The following is an 18198-nucleotide window of genomic DNA, read 5'->3' as shown; positions in this document are numbered from 1 at the left end:
GTGTGAGCCACCATGCCCGGCCAGGATTCCCTTCCTTTCAAAGGCTGAATCATATACATATATATATATACATACACACACATATATACCAAATTTTGCTTGTTTATTCATCCATTGATAAGACACTTAGGTTGCTTCCACGTTTTGGCTATTGTGAATAATACTGCTATGGAACATGGGTATACCCATATTTCTTCAAGCCGTTTCAATTATTTTATGTTTAATTTTTTGAGGAAATGCTGTACCATTTTCCACAGCCTCCCCTCCCCTCCCCGCCCTTCCCTTCCACTCCCCTCTCCTCTCCTCTTCTTTCTTTTTGAGATGGAGTCTTGCTCTGTTGCCCAGGCTGAAGTGCAATGGCTTGATCTCAGCTCACTGCAACCTCCGCCTCCTGAGTTCAAGCAATTCTTCTGCCTCAGCCTCCTGAGTAGCTGGGATTATAGGCATGCACCACGAGGCCCAGCTAATTTTTGTATTTTTAGCAGTGATGGGGTTTCACCATGTTGGCCAGGCTGGTCTCGAACTCCTGACCTGAGGTGATCCACCCGCCTTGGCCTCCCAAAGCGCTGGGATTACAGGTGTGAGCCACCGTGCCCGGCCAGGATTCCCTTCCTTTCAAAGGCTGAAATATATGTATGTATGTGTGTGTGTGTATGTATATATATATATATATATACATACACACACACACATATATATGTATATGTGTATATATATATATATATATACATACATACATACATACCAAATTTTACTTGTTTATTCATCCATTGATAAGACACTTGGGTTGCTTCCATATTTTGGCTATTGTGAATAATACTGCTATGGAACATGGGTATACCCATATTTCTTCAAGTCGTTTCAATTATTTTATGTTTAATTTTTTGAGGAAATGCTGTCCTATTTTCCACAGCCTCCCCTCCCTTCCCTTCCCCTCCCTTCCCCTCCCCTCCCCTCCCTTCCCCTCTGCTCCCCCTCCTCTCCTCTCCTCTCCTTTCTTTTTGAGATGGAGTCTTGCTCTGTTGCCCAGGCTGAAGTGCAATGGCGCGGTCTCAGCTCACTGCAACCTCCGCCTCCTGAGTTCAAGCAATTCTGCCTCAGCCTCCTGAGTAGCTGGGATTATAGGCATGCACCACGAGGCCCAGCTAATTTTTGTATTTTTAGCAATGATGGGGTTTCACCATGTTGACCAGGCTGCTCTCAAACTCCTGACCTCAGTGATCTGCCGCCTTGGCCTCCCAAAGTGCTGGGATTACAGGTGTGATCCACCATACCTAGCCAGCTACACCATTTTATATTCCTACCAGGAATGTACAAGAATTACAAGTTTCTCTACATCGTCACCAAACTTGTTATTTTCTGGTTTCTATACATATACATATACATATAATATATATATAATACCCATCCTACTAGTTGTGAAGTAGTATCACATTGTGCTTTTAATTTGGATTTCCTTGATGATTAGTGATCTTGAGCATCTTTTACTTGTGCTTATTGGTCATTTGTGTATCTTTGGAGGAATTCAAGTCCTCTGCCTATTTTTAAATTAGGTTGCTTTTTTGTTGTTAAGTTGTAGGAGTTCTTTATGTTTTTCTGGATACTAATCCCTTATCTGATATATGATTTGCAAATCTTCCATCACATGGCGTACCTTTTCACTCTGTAGATAGTGTCCTTTAATGAACTGTTTTTAATTTTGATGAAGTACAATTTATCTATTTTTTCTGGCTTTAGGTTTCACTTCAATAAATAGTAGTTACAATTGTTATCATTATTCCTTCTTTGCTTTAGTGGGAAAAGGAAACAGGGGAAGGAAGAGCTGGAAGAAGACAAAAATGCATTCTCACTAGATTTGGGCATATTTACAGAGAAGCAGTGAAATTAACAGTAATTTTTTTTTTTTTTTGAAATGGAGTCTTTCTCTGTTGCCCATGCTGGGGTGCAGTGGTGCAATCTCGGCTCACTGCAACCTCCGCCTCTCAGGTTCAAGCAATCCTCGTGCCTCAGCCTCCCCAGCTGGGATTACAGGCGTGCAGCACCAAGCCTAATTTTTGTATTTTTAATAAAGACGGGATTTTGCCATGTTAGCCAGGCTTGTCTCGAACTCCTGAGTTCAAGTAATCTGCCCGCCTCGGCCTCCAAAAGTGCTGGGATTACAGGCATGAGCCACTGCATCCGGCCAAATTAACAGTAATTTAGTCAACAATAAATATTTATTCAGCATTGCCTATATTCCAGACACTGCTCTTAGCAATGGAGATATAAAATGAGAAAACATATCTGTAACATTATGCTTTGGAAAGATAATTCTAGTGACAGCTTAGAGACTTGGAGACAGGAGAGACTGGAGGACAGGAGATGGGTTCAAAGGTTATTGAAATAGTAGTCATATGAGATGAAGGTCTGAACTAAGTAGCAGTGGGGATGGAGAGCTGGGGAAAGATCTGAGACATTCCTGAGGGGGAATCAAGAGAGTCTAGTGATTAGATGTGACAGGAAAGAATGGGGGGAAAGCACAGGCAATCCTGAGACTTCTAGTTTGAAAGAATAGAATTGATCAGGTTAGTTAGCTATGACTTTGCAAAGAGTAAAGTCCCGAGGTAAGGAGATATAGGGCAGCTAAATTGTAAGGGATTGGGGTTTATGTTAAGGTGTGGAACAAGGGATATCAAGTGAGTAGTTTTTTTTTTTTTTAAGTAATCTGGAGCTGGGGTATTCTGTGCTTATGGATTCCACTGAACTCTAAAATCTCAGCCCAGGTACTTTGGCACCCATGAATTAATTAGACAATTTAGGGCAATGAATATAAAAGCTCTATATTCCATTGTTATTCAGAAATAAATCATTAAATTCTGTTAAAAACACATATTTGCGGCTGGGTGTGGTGGCTCATGCTTGAAATCCCAGCACTCTGGGAGGCCGAGGTGGGCGGATCACCTAAGGTTGGGAGTTCGAGACCAGCCTGACCAACATGGAGAAACCCCATCTCTACTAAAAATACAAAATTAGCTGGGCGTGGTGGCGCATGACTGTAATCCCAGCTACTCAGGAGGCTGAGGCAGGAGAATCGCTTGAATCCAGGAGGCGGAGGTTGTGGTGAGCCGAGATCGTGCCATTGCACTCCAGCCTGGGCAACAATAATGAAATTTTGTCTCAAAAAAAAAACAAAAAACAAAAAACAAAAAAAATGTGTATTTGTGGCCAGTCACAGTGGCTCATGCCTGTAATCCCAGCACTTTGAGAGCCCGAGGTGGGTGGATCACCTGAGGTCAGGAGTTCGAGACCAGCCTGGCCAAAAAGGCAAAACCCCGTCTCTACTAAAAATACAAAAATTAGCCGGGCATGGTGGTGCACACCTGTAGTCCCAGCTACTTGGCAGGCTGAGGCAGGAGAATCGCTTGAATACGGCAGGCGGAGATTGCAGTGAGCCACTTACTGCGGAGGATACAGGTTAGAGAGCATTAATTTCTAATGGCCCCATTTGGTATAGTTTCATAGGAAAGCTCTGAAACTATAATGTAGAAAGGAACTAAACTGCCTCCTTTTTTTTTTTTTTGTAAGGTTCTTGCCTATGCCGGATTTCTTACCAGAGTTTGTTAAGTCTGCTCAACAGCTAAGGGAAGAAGGCTAAGAGTAAGTTTCATTCCGCTGTCTTGGCTTTAAAAGTTTGGTTTGGACTGTAGCATTGGATATGGCCTTGTTTCCAATATATACTTCAATATTAAAAAAAAAAACAGAAAAAGGTTTTTAAAAACATAATTATGACTCCATAATCTGCCATGGGAAAGATTGCTTTCAGTTACTTTCTATGAGAACCCTAACCTAGGCATTATCATTCTTTTTAACCTGCTCAGATTTTCAATTTATGTCAGAAAACCCATGTTAATGTCGAACCTGCCCCTGCCTCAAGAGTAACCTGGTTTAACCTCTTGGGGCTTGTTGCATCATCAGCAATAATTGTCTTGCCAATGTCACAGTCACTGAAGGAGCAAACAAGATAACAGATGCAAACGCCCTTTGAAAAGTTCACTACATATAAGTGAACCATCACTATTATTCTCAAAGTCTTATTTACAACCTTGGATGGCTGAATGAGCATAAGATGGCCAGACTTCACTGTTCCTAGTAAGTTTTCCATAGCCTCTGCTTTAGGAGAAATAAATTTCCTCACCTCCAGTCTTTGCTTTGTTGACTGCTCAACACCCCCTTGTCTCGCTTGCTTTTCTGAGAGTGACCTTGACAGCATCCCTCCAAAGAGAAGGGTATTTCCCTTATATAGACATGCAGGTGCAGTCCCACCAAAATTTATTGAACTCCAAGCTAGAACAACAGGTGGAGGTGCACCGATGAAGAAACAGGGCCTCTGCCTTCAGGAGCTTACAAGGCCATTAACAGAGAGTGATATTGATCTTATGCAAATGACAGTTGCCGCCTACTTGCAGAAGAGCAGGGGCTACAGCCAAGCAGCAGGGGGCAGAAGAGGCTCAAGCTCGGCTCTGGAGGCCGATCTGGCCAAAGCCAGGATAGAAGCTCCCGTGACCCATTCGTGTGTGCGACTTGGAAGGCAGCCCTTCTGCCACTCCCCTTTCTTAAAGCCTAGAGCAAATAAAAGATCCTTTTCTACTACAGTAGATATACCTGTAGTCAGGACTTTGAACTCACAGCTATTCGCCGCACCATTCCCTCTTAAGGAACTACTGCGCCCTCCAGCGGAAGAACAGCGGCAGAACTCCACAGCGGCAGCTAAAATCCCTGAACGCTTTAAAGTCCTTCTCCTCAAGATACTCGGCTGCGTCTGGCCCCGCCCCCTCACTGAGTTCCGCCCCGGGCGCAACCTCATCTTATGGCACCGATTGGCTGGCCCCTGTGCGTGAGGACGTTGCGCCGTGGGGAGGGGCGGACGAGAAGTGTCAGTCAGGCCGTGTGTCCCAGGCCGTCGACCCCGCTGTCGCGCTGCGTCTGCTCCTTGCATGCCTTTAGATGGTACAGCCTTCAGCCGGGGCTTCGGGAGACAGTGCAGCCGCCGAGCATCTCTGCTGAGCTTCTCCGCCGATCCTCCTTTTCTAGCAGGCAGCTCTTCTAGGCCACGTCCAGGTCGAGGGGGAAAATGGCGCCGGCGCCCCTAGGCGTCCCGGAAGAGCAGTTGCTGGGTTGTCGATCTAGATTGCTTTCTCGGTTACTCTTCATTGCCCAGACCGCTCTCCTCCTGTTGCCCGCCGCCGGAGCAGGTCTCTGCCCCGCGCCCTGCTCCTGCCGCATTCCTCTCCTGGACTGCAGTCGCAGGAAATTGCCCGCACCGAGCTGGAGGGCGCTGTCGGGCTTGCTGCCCCCCGACACCGCTATCCTGTGAGTAGAGCGGCCAGGCAGAGTGACCAAAAGGAGGGGGAGCCTTCCCTCTACAGGGGGCAGGCAGGAGGGAGACAGGCGTGGTCGGAGGGTGTGGTCGAGAGTCTAAGCTCTGAAGGAAACTGCCGTCAGGATTTTATGAACTTTGTTTTAGGTGGTGGGAGCCTGAAAAAGCCGGTGTTAAGGTTTCTGGAGAATTGTATGAAGACGAGGGTTAAGATTCTTGGGGCCAAGGAGTCTGTGATTTCCTCAACTGGGGAGGAAATGGGGCGGGCATATTTAATGGTAAGGACTCACGGGTCCTGGGCACCAGCATTGACTTTGGATGGTTGGTGAGGCGGGGGGTGGGTTGAGCACGGAACAGTGCTTTCTGCTTATTTTGAGCTGCATTATTTGGTGTGTACCTCAGACTTAGTGGTCCTCAGGCACGTGATTTTATAATCACAATCGCCAAAGACCTATGAACTGTCTTTAGTCCTTAGTTCGCATGTTGGCTGATTTTGTGTTGCAGTTTTGATACTTAACAGGGTTGGAAAGTTCATTATGATGAATCAGGAGATCCTGTAATTCAGAATATCTTTGTAAGTAGCATTCTCGATCTAATTTAAACTTCACTGTAAAGAGGAGGAGTATTTTTTGCAGAACCATTTGATGCTTTGTTTTCAGCGCATCTTCTTGTGGCAAAGAACCCAAAAATCAGTTCTGCTTATTTATGTATGTAAAGCAGGTACAACGGTTGAATGAATTCTGGAGTTTCCACTGTTGAGTTTTCACTTTGACAGGTCTTTATTAGACAATGGAACTTGGAGGGCTCCTTAGTCTGAGTCAGCCTGGTGGTATTAGGAACAACAGCAGGTATTAAATGCTGCAATTATGGGGCTTCTTAACCACTAACATACAGTTATTTCTCGTCACTAACTGAGCAGCACGTTTATTAACTGACAGATTTCTGATGGAGTCGTTAAGAAAGAGTCATCACTGGGCCAGGCGCAGTGGCTCACGCCTGTAATCCCAGCACTTTGGGAGGCCGAGGCGGGCCGATCACGAGGTCAAGAGATCGAGACCATCCTGGCCAACATGGTGAAACCCTGTCTCTACTAAAAATACAAAAAAATTAGCTGGGTGTGGTGGTGCGCGCCTGTAGTCCCAGCTACTCGGGAGGCTGAGGCAGGAGAATCGCTTGAACCCGGGAGGTGGAGGTTGCAGTGAGCTGAGATCACGCCACTGCACTCCAGCCTGAAAACAGAGCGAGACTCCGTCTGGGGGAAGGGGGGGTCGGGGAGGAAGAGGGGCCGGGTGCGGTGGCTCACGCTTGTAATCCCAGCACTCTGGGAGGCTGAGGCGGGCGGATCACCTAAGGTTGGGAGTTCGAGACCAACCTGACCAACATGGAGAAACCCCATCTCTACTAAAAATGCAAAGTTAGCTGGGTGTGGTGGCGCGTGCTTGTAATACTAGCTACACCCTGAGGCAGGAGAATCACTTGAACCCGGGAGGGCGAGGTTGGGGTGATCCGAGATCGTGCCATTGCACTCCAGCCTGGGCAACAAGAGTGAAAGTCTGTCTCAAAAAAAAAAAGGAGTCATCACTAAAAAAATAGGTTGAAGTGCAATTAAAATATGAGAGGCTGCTTGGATTTTTATTGGAAATAGAATACAAATAAGAGGTGTTGCGGAGGTTAAGAAGTATTTATATATTTGCAAATAGGTTAGCACAGATAGGAAAGAAAGCTACCTCGTAGTCATTGAAAAAATTAACATAAATAATCAAATCTTTTAGTAAACATAGAACTGCAGTGTAGTAAGATGCTTTCTCTTTCATGGTAGTGACACCTGTAGTCACTTCTGGTTTTATTGACCCAAATTTAAAAACAACTATCAGTGTGCAGTGTAGTGTCAGTTAAACCTAGCACAGCCTCTTTGTTATGCAGCAAGTGCCTTTTTCTAAGACATTCTTGGAAGAGCTATCTGATTATAACAATAAGTCTGGCACAGATTTGACAAAACAGCTTCATTTAGCTGTAATTGAAATGAATGTGGCCTATACTTTTTTTTTTTTTTTTGAGATGGAGTCGCGCTCTTGTTGCCCAGGCCGGAGTGCAATGGTGTGACCTCGGCTCACTGCAACCTCTGCTTCCCAGGTTCAAGCGATTCTCCTGCTTCAGCCTCCCAAGTAGCTGGGATTACAGGCGTGCGCCACCATGCCTGGCTAATTTTTCATATTTTTAGTAGAGGTGGGGTTTCACCATGTTGGCCAGTCTGGTCTTAAACTCCTGATGTCAGGTGATCCACCCACCTCAGCCTCCCAAAGTGCTGGGGTTACAAGCATGAGCCACCAAGCCCGGCCTGGCCTACTTTTTTTTAAATTTTTTTATTTAAGAGAGAGTCTTGCTCTGTCACCTAGGCTGGAGTGCAGTGGCACGATCTCGGCTCAGTGCAGCCTCTGCCTCCTGGGTTCCAGTGATTCTCCTGCCTCAGACTCCCAGGTAGCTGGGTTTACAGACTTGAGCCAGTATGCCCACCTAATTTTTGTATTTTCAGTAGAGACGGGGTTTCACCATGTTGGCCAGGCTGGTCTTGAACTCCTGACCTCAGGTGATCTGCCCACCTTGGCCTCCCAAAGTGCTAGGATTACAGGCACGAGCCACTGCGCTTGGCCACAGCCAGGCCTACATTTAAGATTCTCCGTTGGTTGGTAAACATTTAGAAGTAATTTTATGTAAGATATATTTTTGTGTTAAGGTTTGATTTTTGTTTAATCAAGACCAATTGCCTAGAGCCAAGTGACATTCAGAATTTTTAATGTCCTATAATGAAATGACATTTTCAGTTGAAGTGAAATGACTTAGAGAACAATTCAGTTGTAGAAATGTAATTGGATGGAAGTCTTACATTGGTAGAACTCTTAGAATATTAAAAGATAGTACCGTACTATTTTAAATTGAGAAATGAAACATTCTTCAGCAGTTGCCTTTAGCTGTAAAACCACCCAGTACATTTGGGTTTCTTTATGTAATTTTGAATGTTGAAATACATGTAATGCTTTAAATATATTAGGGATTCAAATATATGCTCAAACTTGTGACCATCAAAATGATTATGGACAAAATTCATTAATACTGATTTTTGGAAACATACTGAGATACTGTCTTTATGCTTCTCTGTGTGAGAAACTCTCTAGAATATTATTTGATCATTCAGAGCTTGACTGGGTTCTCTGTGGGTATAGAGCTCTGTTTCACGTTGTTCTGATTACACACACATACACAGCATTGAAAGACTAGGTTTATGACTCAACTTCTTATTTTGCAAAGTAACTTTGTTAGAACCCCTTTCCCCCAATGATGTGTTGTCTTGGTCATTTCACGATAGTACCAAAACATTAAGAAGTATGTATTTTTAGGGTTAAGGATGCTTCTATAGATTATATAGATTTAGCTTTATGAAATAAAAGTAACCTTTTCCTTACTGTTTTATTTCACTGTAGACTGTTAAATTTTTTTTCTTTTTTTTTTGAGATGGAGTTTCTCACTTTCGCCCAGGCTGGAGTGAAGCAGCCTGATCTCGGCTCACTGCAACCTCTGTCGCCTGGGTTCAAGTGATTCTCCTGCCTCAGCTTCCCGAGTAGGGATTATAGGCGCCCTCCACCATGCCCAGCTAATTTTTGTATTTTTAGTAGAGAAGGGGTTTTGCCATGTTGGCCAGGCTGGTCTCGAACTCCTGACCTCAGGTGATCCGCCCACCTTGGCCTCCCAAAGTGCTAGGATTACAGGCATTAGCCACTGTGCCTGGCCAGCTGCTAAAAATTTTGTCTTGGATCAGTATTGGGAACCAGTGCTGTACTTGATTAATTTATTGAATTATATATATACTTAGTTACCTATAGTTTTTTAGTTCTTTCTATTTTCATTATAATTGTTTAAAATTTGTTTGCATTTGTTTCTTTATAATAGTTGTGAACAGATTCGTTTTTTAGCATAGAGGACATAAGCTTATGTTGAATAGCTCTAGGGAAGTCTTTCCATGTGTGACTTGAGCTTCAACCTCTGTAGCTATTTTAGTAACCCTGGCAAAATGTTTTCACTATTTATTTATTTATTTATTCTACTTTAAGTTCTAGGGTACATGTGCACAACTTGCAGGTTTGTTACATATGTATACATGTGCCATGTTGGTGTGCTGCACCCATTAACTCGTCATTTACATTAGGTATATCTCCTAATGCTATCCCTCCCCCCTCCCCCCACCCCATGACAGGCTCCGATGTGTGATGTTCCCCTTCCTGTGTCCATGTGTTCTCATTGTTCATTTCCCACCTATGAGTGAGAACATGTGGTGTTTGGTTTTTTGTCCTTGCAATAGTTTGCTGAGAATGATGGTTTCCAGCTTCATCCATGTCCCTTCAAAGGATATGAACTCATCCTTTTTTATGGCTGCGTAGTATTCCATGGTGTATATGTGCCACATTTTCTTAATCCAGTCTATCACTGATGGACATTTGGGTTGGTTCAAAGTCTTTGCTATTGTGAATAGTGCCACAGTAAACATACGTGTGCATGTGTCTTTATGTTTTTACTATTAACATGTGGATTTAGTCTTTTTTTTTTTTTCAGATGGAGTCTTGCTGTGTTGCCCAGGCTGGAGTGTAGTGGTGGGATCTTGGTTTGCTGCAACCCCCGCCTCCTGGGTTTGAGCGATTCTCCTGCCTTAGTCTCCCAAGTAGCTGGGATTACCGGTGCCCACCACCACGCCAGGCTAATTTTTGTATTTTTAGTAGAGACGGGGTTTCACCATGTTGGCCAGGCTGGTCTTGAACTCCTGACCTCAGGTGATCCACCCACCTCGGCCTCCCATGGATTTAGTCTTGATCCCTTAAAAGAGTATGAGCTCACTAGCAATGACTTGTGTGATGTCAAGCAAAAACTTCATAGCTTTGCCTGTATTTCATATTTCCTTCCTAAAGGGGCAGATCATTTGCAGTTCCTTTCTACTTTTTTTTTTTTTTTTTTTTTGAGATGGAATAGTTTCATTCTTGTTGCCTAGGCTGGAGTGCAATGGTCCAGTCTCAGCTCACTGCAAACTCCGCCTCCCAGGTTCAAACGCTTCTCCTGCCTCAGCCTCCCGAGTAGCTGGGATTACAGGCATGCACCACCACGCCCAGCTAATTTTGTATTTTTAGTAGAGATGGGGTTTCTTCATGTTGGTCAGGCTGGTCTCGAACTCCCAACCTCAGGTGATCTGCCCACTTCGGCCTCCCAAAGTGTTGGGATTACAGTTGTGAGCCACCACAACCGGCCAGAGGAGGCAAAATTTTTTGAGATAACTTTGTAACTTGCGGTTGGATAATCTAGCTGAAATGTGAAAGTAATCTACTTTAATAGCTTTAAACCACAAGTTGGTAAATTGAAAATGAGCCCTGTGACCTGGTGCAGTGGCTCACGCCTGTAATCCCAGCACTTTCGGAAGCTGAGGCCGGCTGATCACTGGAGCCTAGGAGTTCAAGATTAGGCTGGGCAACGTGGCACAACCCACTGTCTGTCAAAAAAAGTGCAACAGTTAGCCAGGTATGCTGGTACACACCTCTAGTCCCAGTTAATTGGGGGGCTGAGGTAGGAGGATTGCTTGAGCCTGGGAGGCAGAGGTTGTAATGAGCCGAAATCGTGCCGCTGTATTCCAGCCTGGGAGATAGAGCAAGATCCTATTTAAAAAACAAAAAAAGATAAAGAAAATGAGCCCCTTTAAAAAAGGTACAGATGGCCGGGCACAGTGCTCACACCTGTAATCCCAGCACTTTGGGAGGCAGAGGCGGGTACATCACGAGGTCAGGAGTTCGAGATCAGCCTGGCTAAGATGGTGAAACCCCATCTCTACTAAAAATACAAAAATTAGCCAGCCGTGGTGGCGGGCGCCTGTAATCCCAGTTACTCTGGAGGCTGAGGCAGGAGAATTGCTTGAGCCCGGGAGGCAGAGGTTGTAGTGAGCTGAGACCACTGCACTCTAGCAACAGAGCAAGACTCCATCTCAAAAAAAAAAAAAAAAAAAAAAAAAAAAGAAAAGAAAAAAGAAAGATTATACCTTTGGAGGGAAATCAGGAGAAATCTTTTTTTTTTTTTTTTTGAGGCGGAGTCTTGCTCTGTTGCCCAGGCTAGAGTGGAGTGGCACAATCTCGGCTCACTGCCACCCGAGTTCAAGCGATTCTGCTTCAGCCTCCCAAGTAGCTGGGATTACAGGCGCCCACCACCATGCCTAGCTAATTTTTGTATTTTTAGTCAAGACGGGGCTTCACCATGTTGGCCAGACTGATCTCGAACTCCTTACCTCGTGATCCGCCTGCCTCAGTCTCCCAAAGTGCTGGGATTACAGGTGTGAGCCACTGCGCCTGGCCCGAATTTTTTTTTTTTTTTTTTGAGACGGAATCTTGCTCTGTCGCCAGGCTGGAGTGCAGTGGCACAATCTCGGCTCACTGCAACCTCCGCCTCCCAGGTTCAAGCGATTCTCCTGCCTCAGCCTCCCAAGTAGCTGGGACTACAGGCACGTACCACCTCACCCAGCTAATTTTTGTATTTTTAGTAGAGACGGGGTTTCACCATGTTGGCCAGGCTGGTCTCCAACTCCTGACCTCATGATTGGCCCACTTTGGCCTTCCAAAGTGCTGGGATTACAGGCGTGAGCCACTGCCCCCAGCCTATCAGGAGAAATTTTAAAACAAGTTAAAGCAACCCATTCTCATTTGCTTCTGGTCTTTTTTATTTATTTATTTTTTTGGAGACGGAGTCTCGCTCTGTTGCCCAGGCTGGAGTGCAGTGGCGCAATCTCGGCTCACTGCAAGCTCCGCCTTCCAGGTTCACGCCATTCTCCTGCCTCAGCCTCTGGAGTAGCTGGGACTACAGGCACCTACCACCACGCCCGGCTAATTTTTTGTATTTTCAGTAGGACGCGGTTTCACCGTGTTAGCCAGGATGGTCTTGGTCTCCTGACCTCATGATCCACCCGTCTCGGCCTCCCAAAGTGCTGGGATTACAGGCGTGAGCCACTGTGCCCGGCCTGCTTCTGGTCTTTTAACTATCTTACTATGTGGTTTCTTTTCAAGGTACCTCATTATCCATAGTAAATGTTGTGAATGAATCAGGGCATTATCTTAGCTAATTATTTCAAAATCATCTTTTTAAACAAGAAAAATTCTAAATATGGGAACACTGAAAGTTTTTTTTTTTTTTTTTTGAGACGGAATTTTGCTCTTGTTGCCCAGGCTGGAGTGCAATGGCGCAATGTTGGCTCACTGCAACCTCTGCTTCCTGGGTTCAAGGGGTTCTCCTGCCTCAGCCTCCTGAGTATCTGGGATTACAGGCATGCACCACACGCCTGGCTAATTTTTGTATTTTTACTAGAGACGAGGTTTCACCATGTTGGCCAGGCTGGCCTCCAACTCCTGACCTCGTGATCTGCCTACCTTGGCCTCCCAAAGTGCTGGGATTCCACGCATGAGCCACCGCGCCTGGCCCAAAAAGTTATTACTAACTCTGGTTCCCATCTGACTCTGCATCTGGGATGTTTCGTCTAATTGCCTCAAAATTCGGAAAAACGTATCCACAAGTAATCTTTCATTTTTTCCTTATCTTTGTTTTTATAGAGCCTTGCAGCATCCATTAGATAGTTACTAAATATTAATGAATAAGTAGTTGCATGCAGTGTCACGATGGCTGACAGCTGTAGATGGAGGTGTTTTTAGTGGTCTGAAACTGTATACTGGTCACCCATTTCTATTTTTTTTTTTTTAATTTTTTGAGACAGAGTCCTGCTCTGTCGCCCAAGTAGCTGGGACTACAGGCACGTGCCACCATACCCAGGTAATTTTTGTATTTTTAGTAGAGATGGGGTTTCACCATATTGGCCAGGATAGTCTCGGTCTCTTGACCTCGTGATTGGCTGGAATGCAGTGGGGTGATTTCAGCTCAGTGCAGCCTCTGTCTCCTGGGTTCAAGCAATTCTCCTGCCTCAGCCTCCCGAGTAGCTGGGATTACAGGCACCCGCCACGAGGCCTGACTGATTTTTGTATTTTTAGTAGAGATGGGGTTTTACCATGTTGGCCAGGCTGGTCTCAAACTCCTGACCTCAGGTGATCCGCCCACCTCAGCCTCCCTAAGTGCTGGATTACAGGCGTGAGCCACTGTGCTCGGCCTCCAGCCACCCATTTCTAAAGTTGAGATACTTCAAAAGTATTATGGATGTCTCTCACATAATCTCATGTAATAGAAAGATTATCTTTTTTAGACAGTAGCAGAAACAGCAGTTTTAGTTTGCAAAAGAAACACTTTAACTGGATATTAGTGGCCAAGTAAAAAAATTATGTAAATAAAAGACGTAGTAAATCCCTAAACCAAATTGGGGATGAGGCGTGGGAAAAGCTGCTATGTTTCCAGAATCCAATATACTTTGCCCCTGGCTTGCATGATACTGTTACAATGAACTGTTTCACTTGCAACAGTCATTTCAAAGCATATACGATGCTTTCACTGTATTAAGGATTTTAACATATTTTGTCTTCTTTATCCTGGTATATCTGGGGAAGTGGTAAACAGCAAATGTGAGCCTTTAAAATCTAGTGATATCTTGAAGACATTTTTGTTAGTTTATAAGATATCTGAACAAGAAAATCTGCAACAAGAGAGCCTAAAGAAATCTGATCTAATACAGATCTGATACAGATCACCTGGGCTTGGTTGTTACACAATTATACCCTGGTGTATTAGTCTCTTGCACTGCTATATACAATTAAATCAGACCGGGTAATTTATAAAGAAAAGAAGTTTAACTGGCTCACAGTTCTGTAGGCTGTACAGGAAGTGTGGCACTGGCATCAGCTTGGCTTCTGGTGAGGCCTCAGGGAGCTTTTACTCGTGGCCAAAGGCAAAGCGGGAGCAGGCAATTCACATGGCAAAAGCAGGAGTGAGAGAGAGAGTTGTGTAGGGGAGGTGTCACGCTATTATTTATTTATTTAGAGACAGGGTCTCTTATTTATTTATTTGAGACAAAGTCTCTCTCTGTTGCCCAGGCTGGAGTGCAGTGGTGAGATCTCAGCTCACTGCAACCTCCACCTCCCAGTTTCAAGCAATTCTCCTGCCTCAGCCTCCTGAGTAGCTGGGATTACAGGTGCTTGTCACCATGCCTGACTAATGATTTTATATTTTTAGTAGAGATGGGGTTTTGCCATGTTGGCCAGACTGGTCTCAAACTCCTGACCTCAGGTGATCCACCCACCTTGGCTTCCCAAAGTGATGGGATTACAGGCATGAGCCACCACGCCCAGGCTGGAGTTCAGTGTTGCAATCATGGCTCAGTGCAGCCTCAACCTCCCTGGGCTTTGAGGATCCTCCCACCTCAGCCTTCCAAGTAGCTGGGACTACAGATGTGTGCCACCATGCCTGGCTAATTTTGTGTAGATTTTATAGAGACAGGGTCTCGCCATGTTGCCCGGGCTGGTCTTGAACTCTGAATCTCAAGCAGTCTGCCTGCTTCAGCCTTCTAATTACTGGCATTATACATATGAGGCACCATGCTTGGCTACTGCACACTTTTTTTTTTTTTTTTTTTGATATGGAGTCTCCCAGGTCTGGAACTCCTGAACTCTAGTAATCTGCCCACCTCAGCCTCCCAAAGAGCTGGGATTACAGGCATGAGCCACCGCACCTGGCTGCTCACTTTTTTTTTTTTTTTTTTTGAGACGGAGTCTTGTTCTGTTGCCCAGGCTTGAGTGCAGTGGTGCCATCTTGGCTCACTGCAACCTCTGCCTCCTGGGTTTAAGCGATTCTCCTGCCTCAGCCTCCCGAGTAGCTGGGATTACAGGCACGTGCCACCACACCCGGCTAATTTTTGTATTTTTGGTAGGGACGGGGTTTCTCCATGTTGGCCAGGCTGGTCTCGAACTCCAGACCTCAGGTGATCCACCTGCCCTGGCTATCCAAAGTGCTGGGATTACAGACGTGAGCCACTGTGCCCGGCCAGCTGCACACTTTTAAGCCACCAGATCTCATGTGAACTCAGAACATCCTCTGCCCATCAGGCTTTGGGTTATTAGATGGATTTCTGGACTGGTAACGTTCTCAGCCCCACCTGTACCTTAGACTGTTGCTTGGAGAGCTTTTACAAAATACCATTGTTGAGAACACTTGGACACAGGATGGGGAACATCAAATGCCAGGGCCTGTTGTGGGGTGGGGGGAGGGGGGAGGGATAGCATTAGGAGATATACCTAATGTAAATGACGAGTTAATGGATGCAGCACACCAGTGTGGCACATGTATACATATGTAACAAACCTTCACGTTGTGCACATGTACCCTAGAACTTAAAGTATAATAATAATAATAATAATAATAATAATAATAATAATAATATTGGCCTTATCCCAGTGATTCTCTGATTTGTTTGGTCTGGGGTGGGACTTAACTATCAATATTAATCTTCCCTAGTGAGGCTAATGTGCAGCCGTGATGGAGAACCACTGAACCATAAGCAAGTTTTGCTTATTGAATGTTAGTTGAGGAAATCTGTGCTTTACTTAATTCTTTTTTTTTTTTTTTTTTCTGAGACAGAGTCTCGTTCTGTCACCCAGGCTAGAGTGCAGTGGCGCAATCTCGGCTCACTGCAACCTCTGCCTCCCGGGTTCACGCCATTCTCCTGCCTCAGCCTCTCGAGTAGCTGGGACTACAGGCACCCGCCACCATGCCCGGCTGATTTTTTATATTTTTAGTAGAGACGGGGTTTCACCGTGTTAGCCAAGATGGTCTCGATCTCCTGACCTTGTGATCCGCCCGCCTCGGCCTCCCAAAGTACTGGGATTACAGGCATGAGCCACCGCGCCCGGCATACTTAATTCTTTAAAATTATTTTCTGCTTTGAAGGACCCGTTTATTTTTGTAGAGATTAATGTCCTAATTATGTTTCATTATATTAAAAATGTTTTGCATTTTCCAATGTAAAACAAATAAAATCAGCACATGAGTAATCAAAGGATTACTTGTATATTAAGATAATCACTTGGTTCTTTAAAGGTCTTTCAATCCTGATGGAAAACTGGCATTTAACCAGTTGAGAAAAGATCACATCATATTAAGTAAAGGCTTAGCAAAATGTTTTTTAGAAATACTCTGAAAGCATTCTTATATTTCCTATGCTAGAGAAAATGACTCAACACATTTATTCTGTATTATTTCAGTCATGAAAAATGTTATAATATTCAGTTGGTGCAAATAAAAAATAAAAGCAATTTAAGTAATTACACTCTATCCAAATTATTGATTTCATGTTTGGCAGAAAAACCTGGAGAATGGAATAGTTAATTGAACTTTACTTTGTTGTAAACCAGTTTTTTAAGGTATTTGTATTCTCTATTTCTTCTCCTTTTGCCTTCCTCAGCCTTTCCCAAAAAAGACTGTAATTACATTATTTGTAACAAATAACTGGCAGAATAATTGCCAGAATAACTAGTGGGTGATTAGCAGTTTTAAAGTTAAACCATTAACAGAGGAACAGTAGTGAAGTGTGGTGTAAATCAACTTGTAACTAAATTCTTGTTTTTTTGTTTGTTTGTTTTTTTGAGACAGAGTTTCATTCTTGTTGCCCAGGCTGGAGTGCAATGGTGGGATCTCTGCTCACCGCAACTTCCGCCTCCCGGGTTCAAGTGATTCTCCTGCTTCGGCCTCCCAAATACCTGGGATTAACAGGCATGCGCCACCATGCCTGGCTAATTTTGTATTTTTAGTAGAGACGGGGTTTCCCCATGTTGGTCAGGCTGGTCCCGCACTGCACTTCTGACCTCAGGTGATCCGCCCGCCTTGGCTTCCCAAAGTGCTGGGATTACAGGCGTGAACCACTGTGCCCGGTCTATCCTGAAGATCTTTACCTAATGTTTATCCAATATAGCTAGCCATTTCTAGTTCAACCACAAAGCAAAAATGCTTCCAGGAAGCATTTATTCACAGAAAAGACTCAGATCTCATTTACTCCTAATTCAGATAGTTCTAACAGGAGGTGGGGTCTCCTAGCCTATGGCAATTGATTAGAAACAAATTTTGTAAAAAGTTAAGTAGCCTGTTACAGAAAGGAAGACTGAAAGTTCCAAGAAGTGAGAGCTTTTAGTGTAAAGCTGTTAGTTGTAGAGGAAAAGCCAACTTACAAGAGCAGACAATTTTCAGAGTTGTTTTAGAATTCTTGTGTTTAGTTCAGTTTACTCCAAGAATATTCAAGATCATAAGCACGTTAAATCACAATATGATAATTGATTATAATGGTAACCCTGAGGTTTGTTTTTTTTTTTTTTTTTTTTTTTGAGATAGTTTCACTCTTGCTGCTCAGGCTGGTGTGCAGTGGCACCATCTTGGCTCATGGCAACTTCCGCCTCCTGTTCAAGCGATTCTCCTATCTCAGCCTCTGAGTAGCTGGGATTACAGCCACACGCCACCACGCCTGGCTAATTTTTTGTATTTTTAGTAGAAATGGGGTTTCACCATGTTGGCCAGGCTGGTCTTGAACTCCTGACCTCAGGTGATCCACGCGCCTCGGTCTCCCAAAGTGCTGTGATTACAGGCGTGAGCCACTGTGCCCGGCCGAGTATTATTTTTAAAACTAAATTACGCTAGGTACACTCTTAACAAGGCAAGGATTTCCATTCACAAAAGGAAGCGTAAATTATGCAGGCTAAATGAAGCACTGCCATACCCAAAATATTAGATACAATATTTTCTTATGCTTTAACTTTTACAAAGGGCCTCTTTGTCAGAAGTTGCTGAAGTTCCCGGTTCAGCCTATTATTGCTGCATATTCTTGAAAACAAAATTGTTGATGATTCAGA

At 44.4% G+C, this 18198-nt stretch overlaps 1 protein-coding gene across 1 annotated transcript in view; it reads left to right on the top strand.

The window, feature by feature from the left end:
• The first annotated feature begins 4658 nt into the window (after positions 1-4658).
• Positions 4659-18198, top strand: part of LOC117978217 (leucine-rich repeats and immunoglobulin-like domains protein 2) — a 49029-nt gene continuing 35489 nt past the window's right edge. The window contains exon 1 of the mRNA XM_055111575.2: positions 4659-5349. Within this exon, the coding sequence (XP_054967550.1) occupies positions 5111-5349 (239 nt within the window). The 5' untranslated portion in view covers positions 4659-5110. The remainder of the gene's footprint in view (positions 5350-18198) is intronic.

This window comes from Pan paniscus, chromosome 1 (genome assembly GCF_029289425.2).
Source record: "Pan paniscus chromosome 1, NHGRI_mPanPan1-v2.0_pri, whole genome shotgun sequence".
NCBI lineage: Eukaryota > Metazoa > Chordata > Mammalia > Primates > Hominidae > Pan > Pan paniscus.
This window is presented reverse-complemented; position numbering and strand designations above follow the sequence as displayed.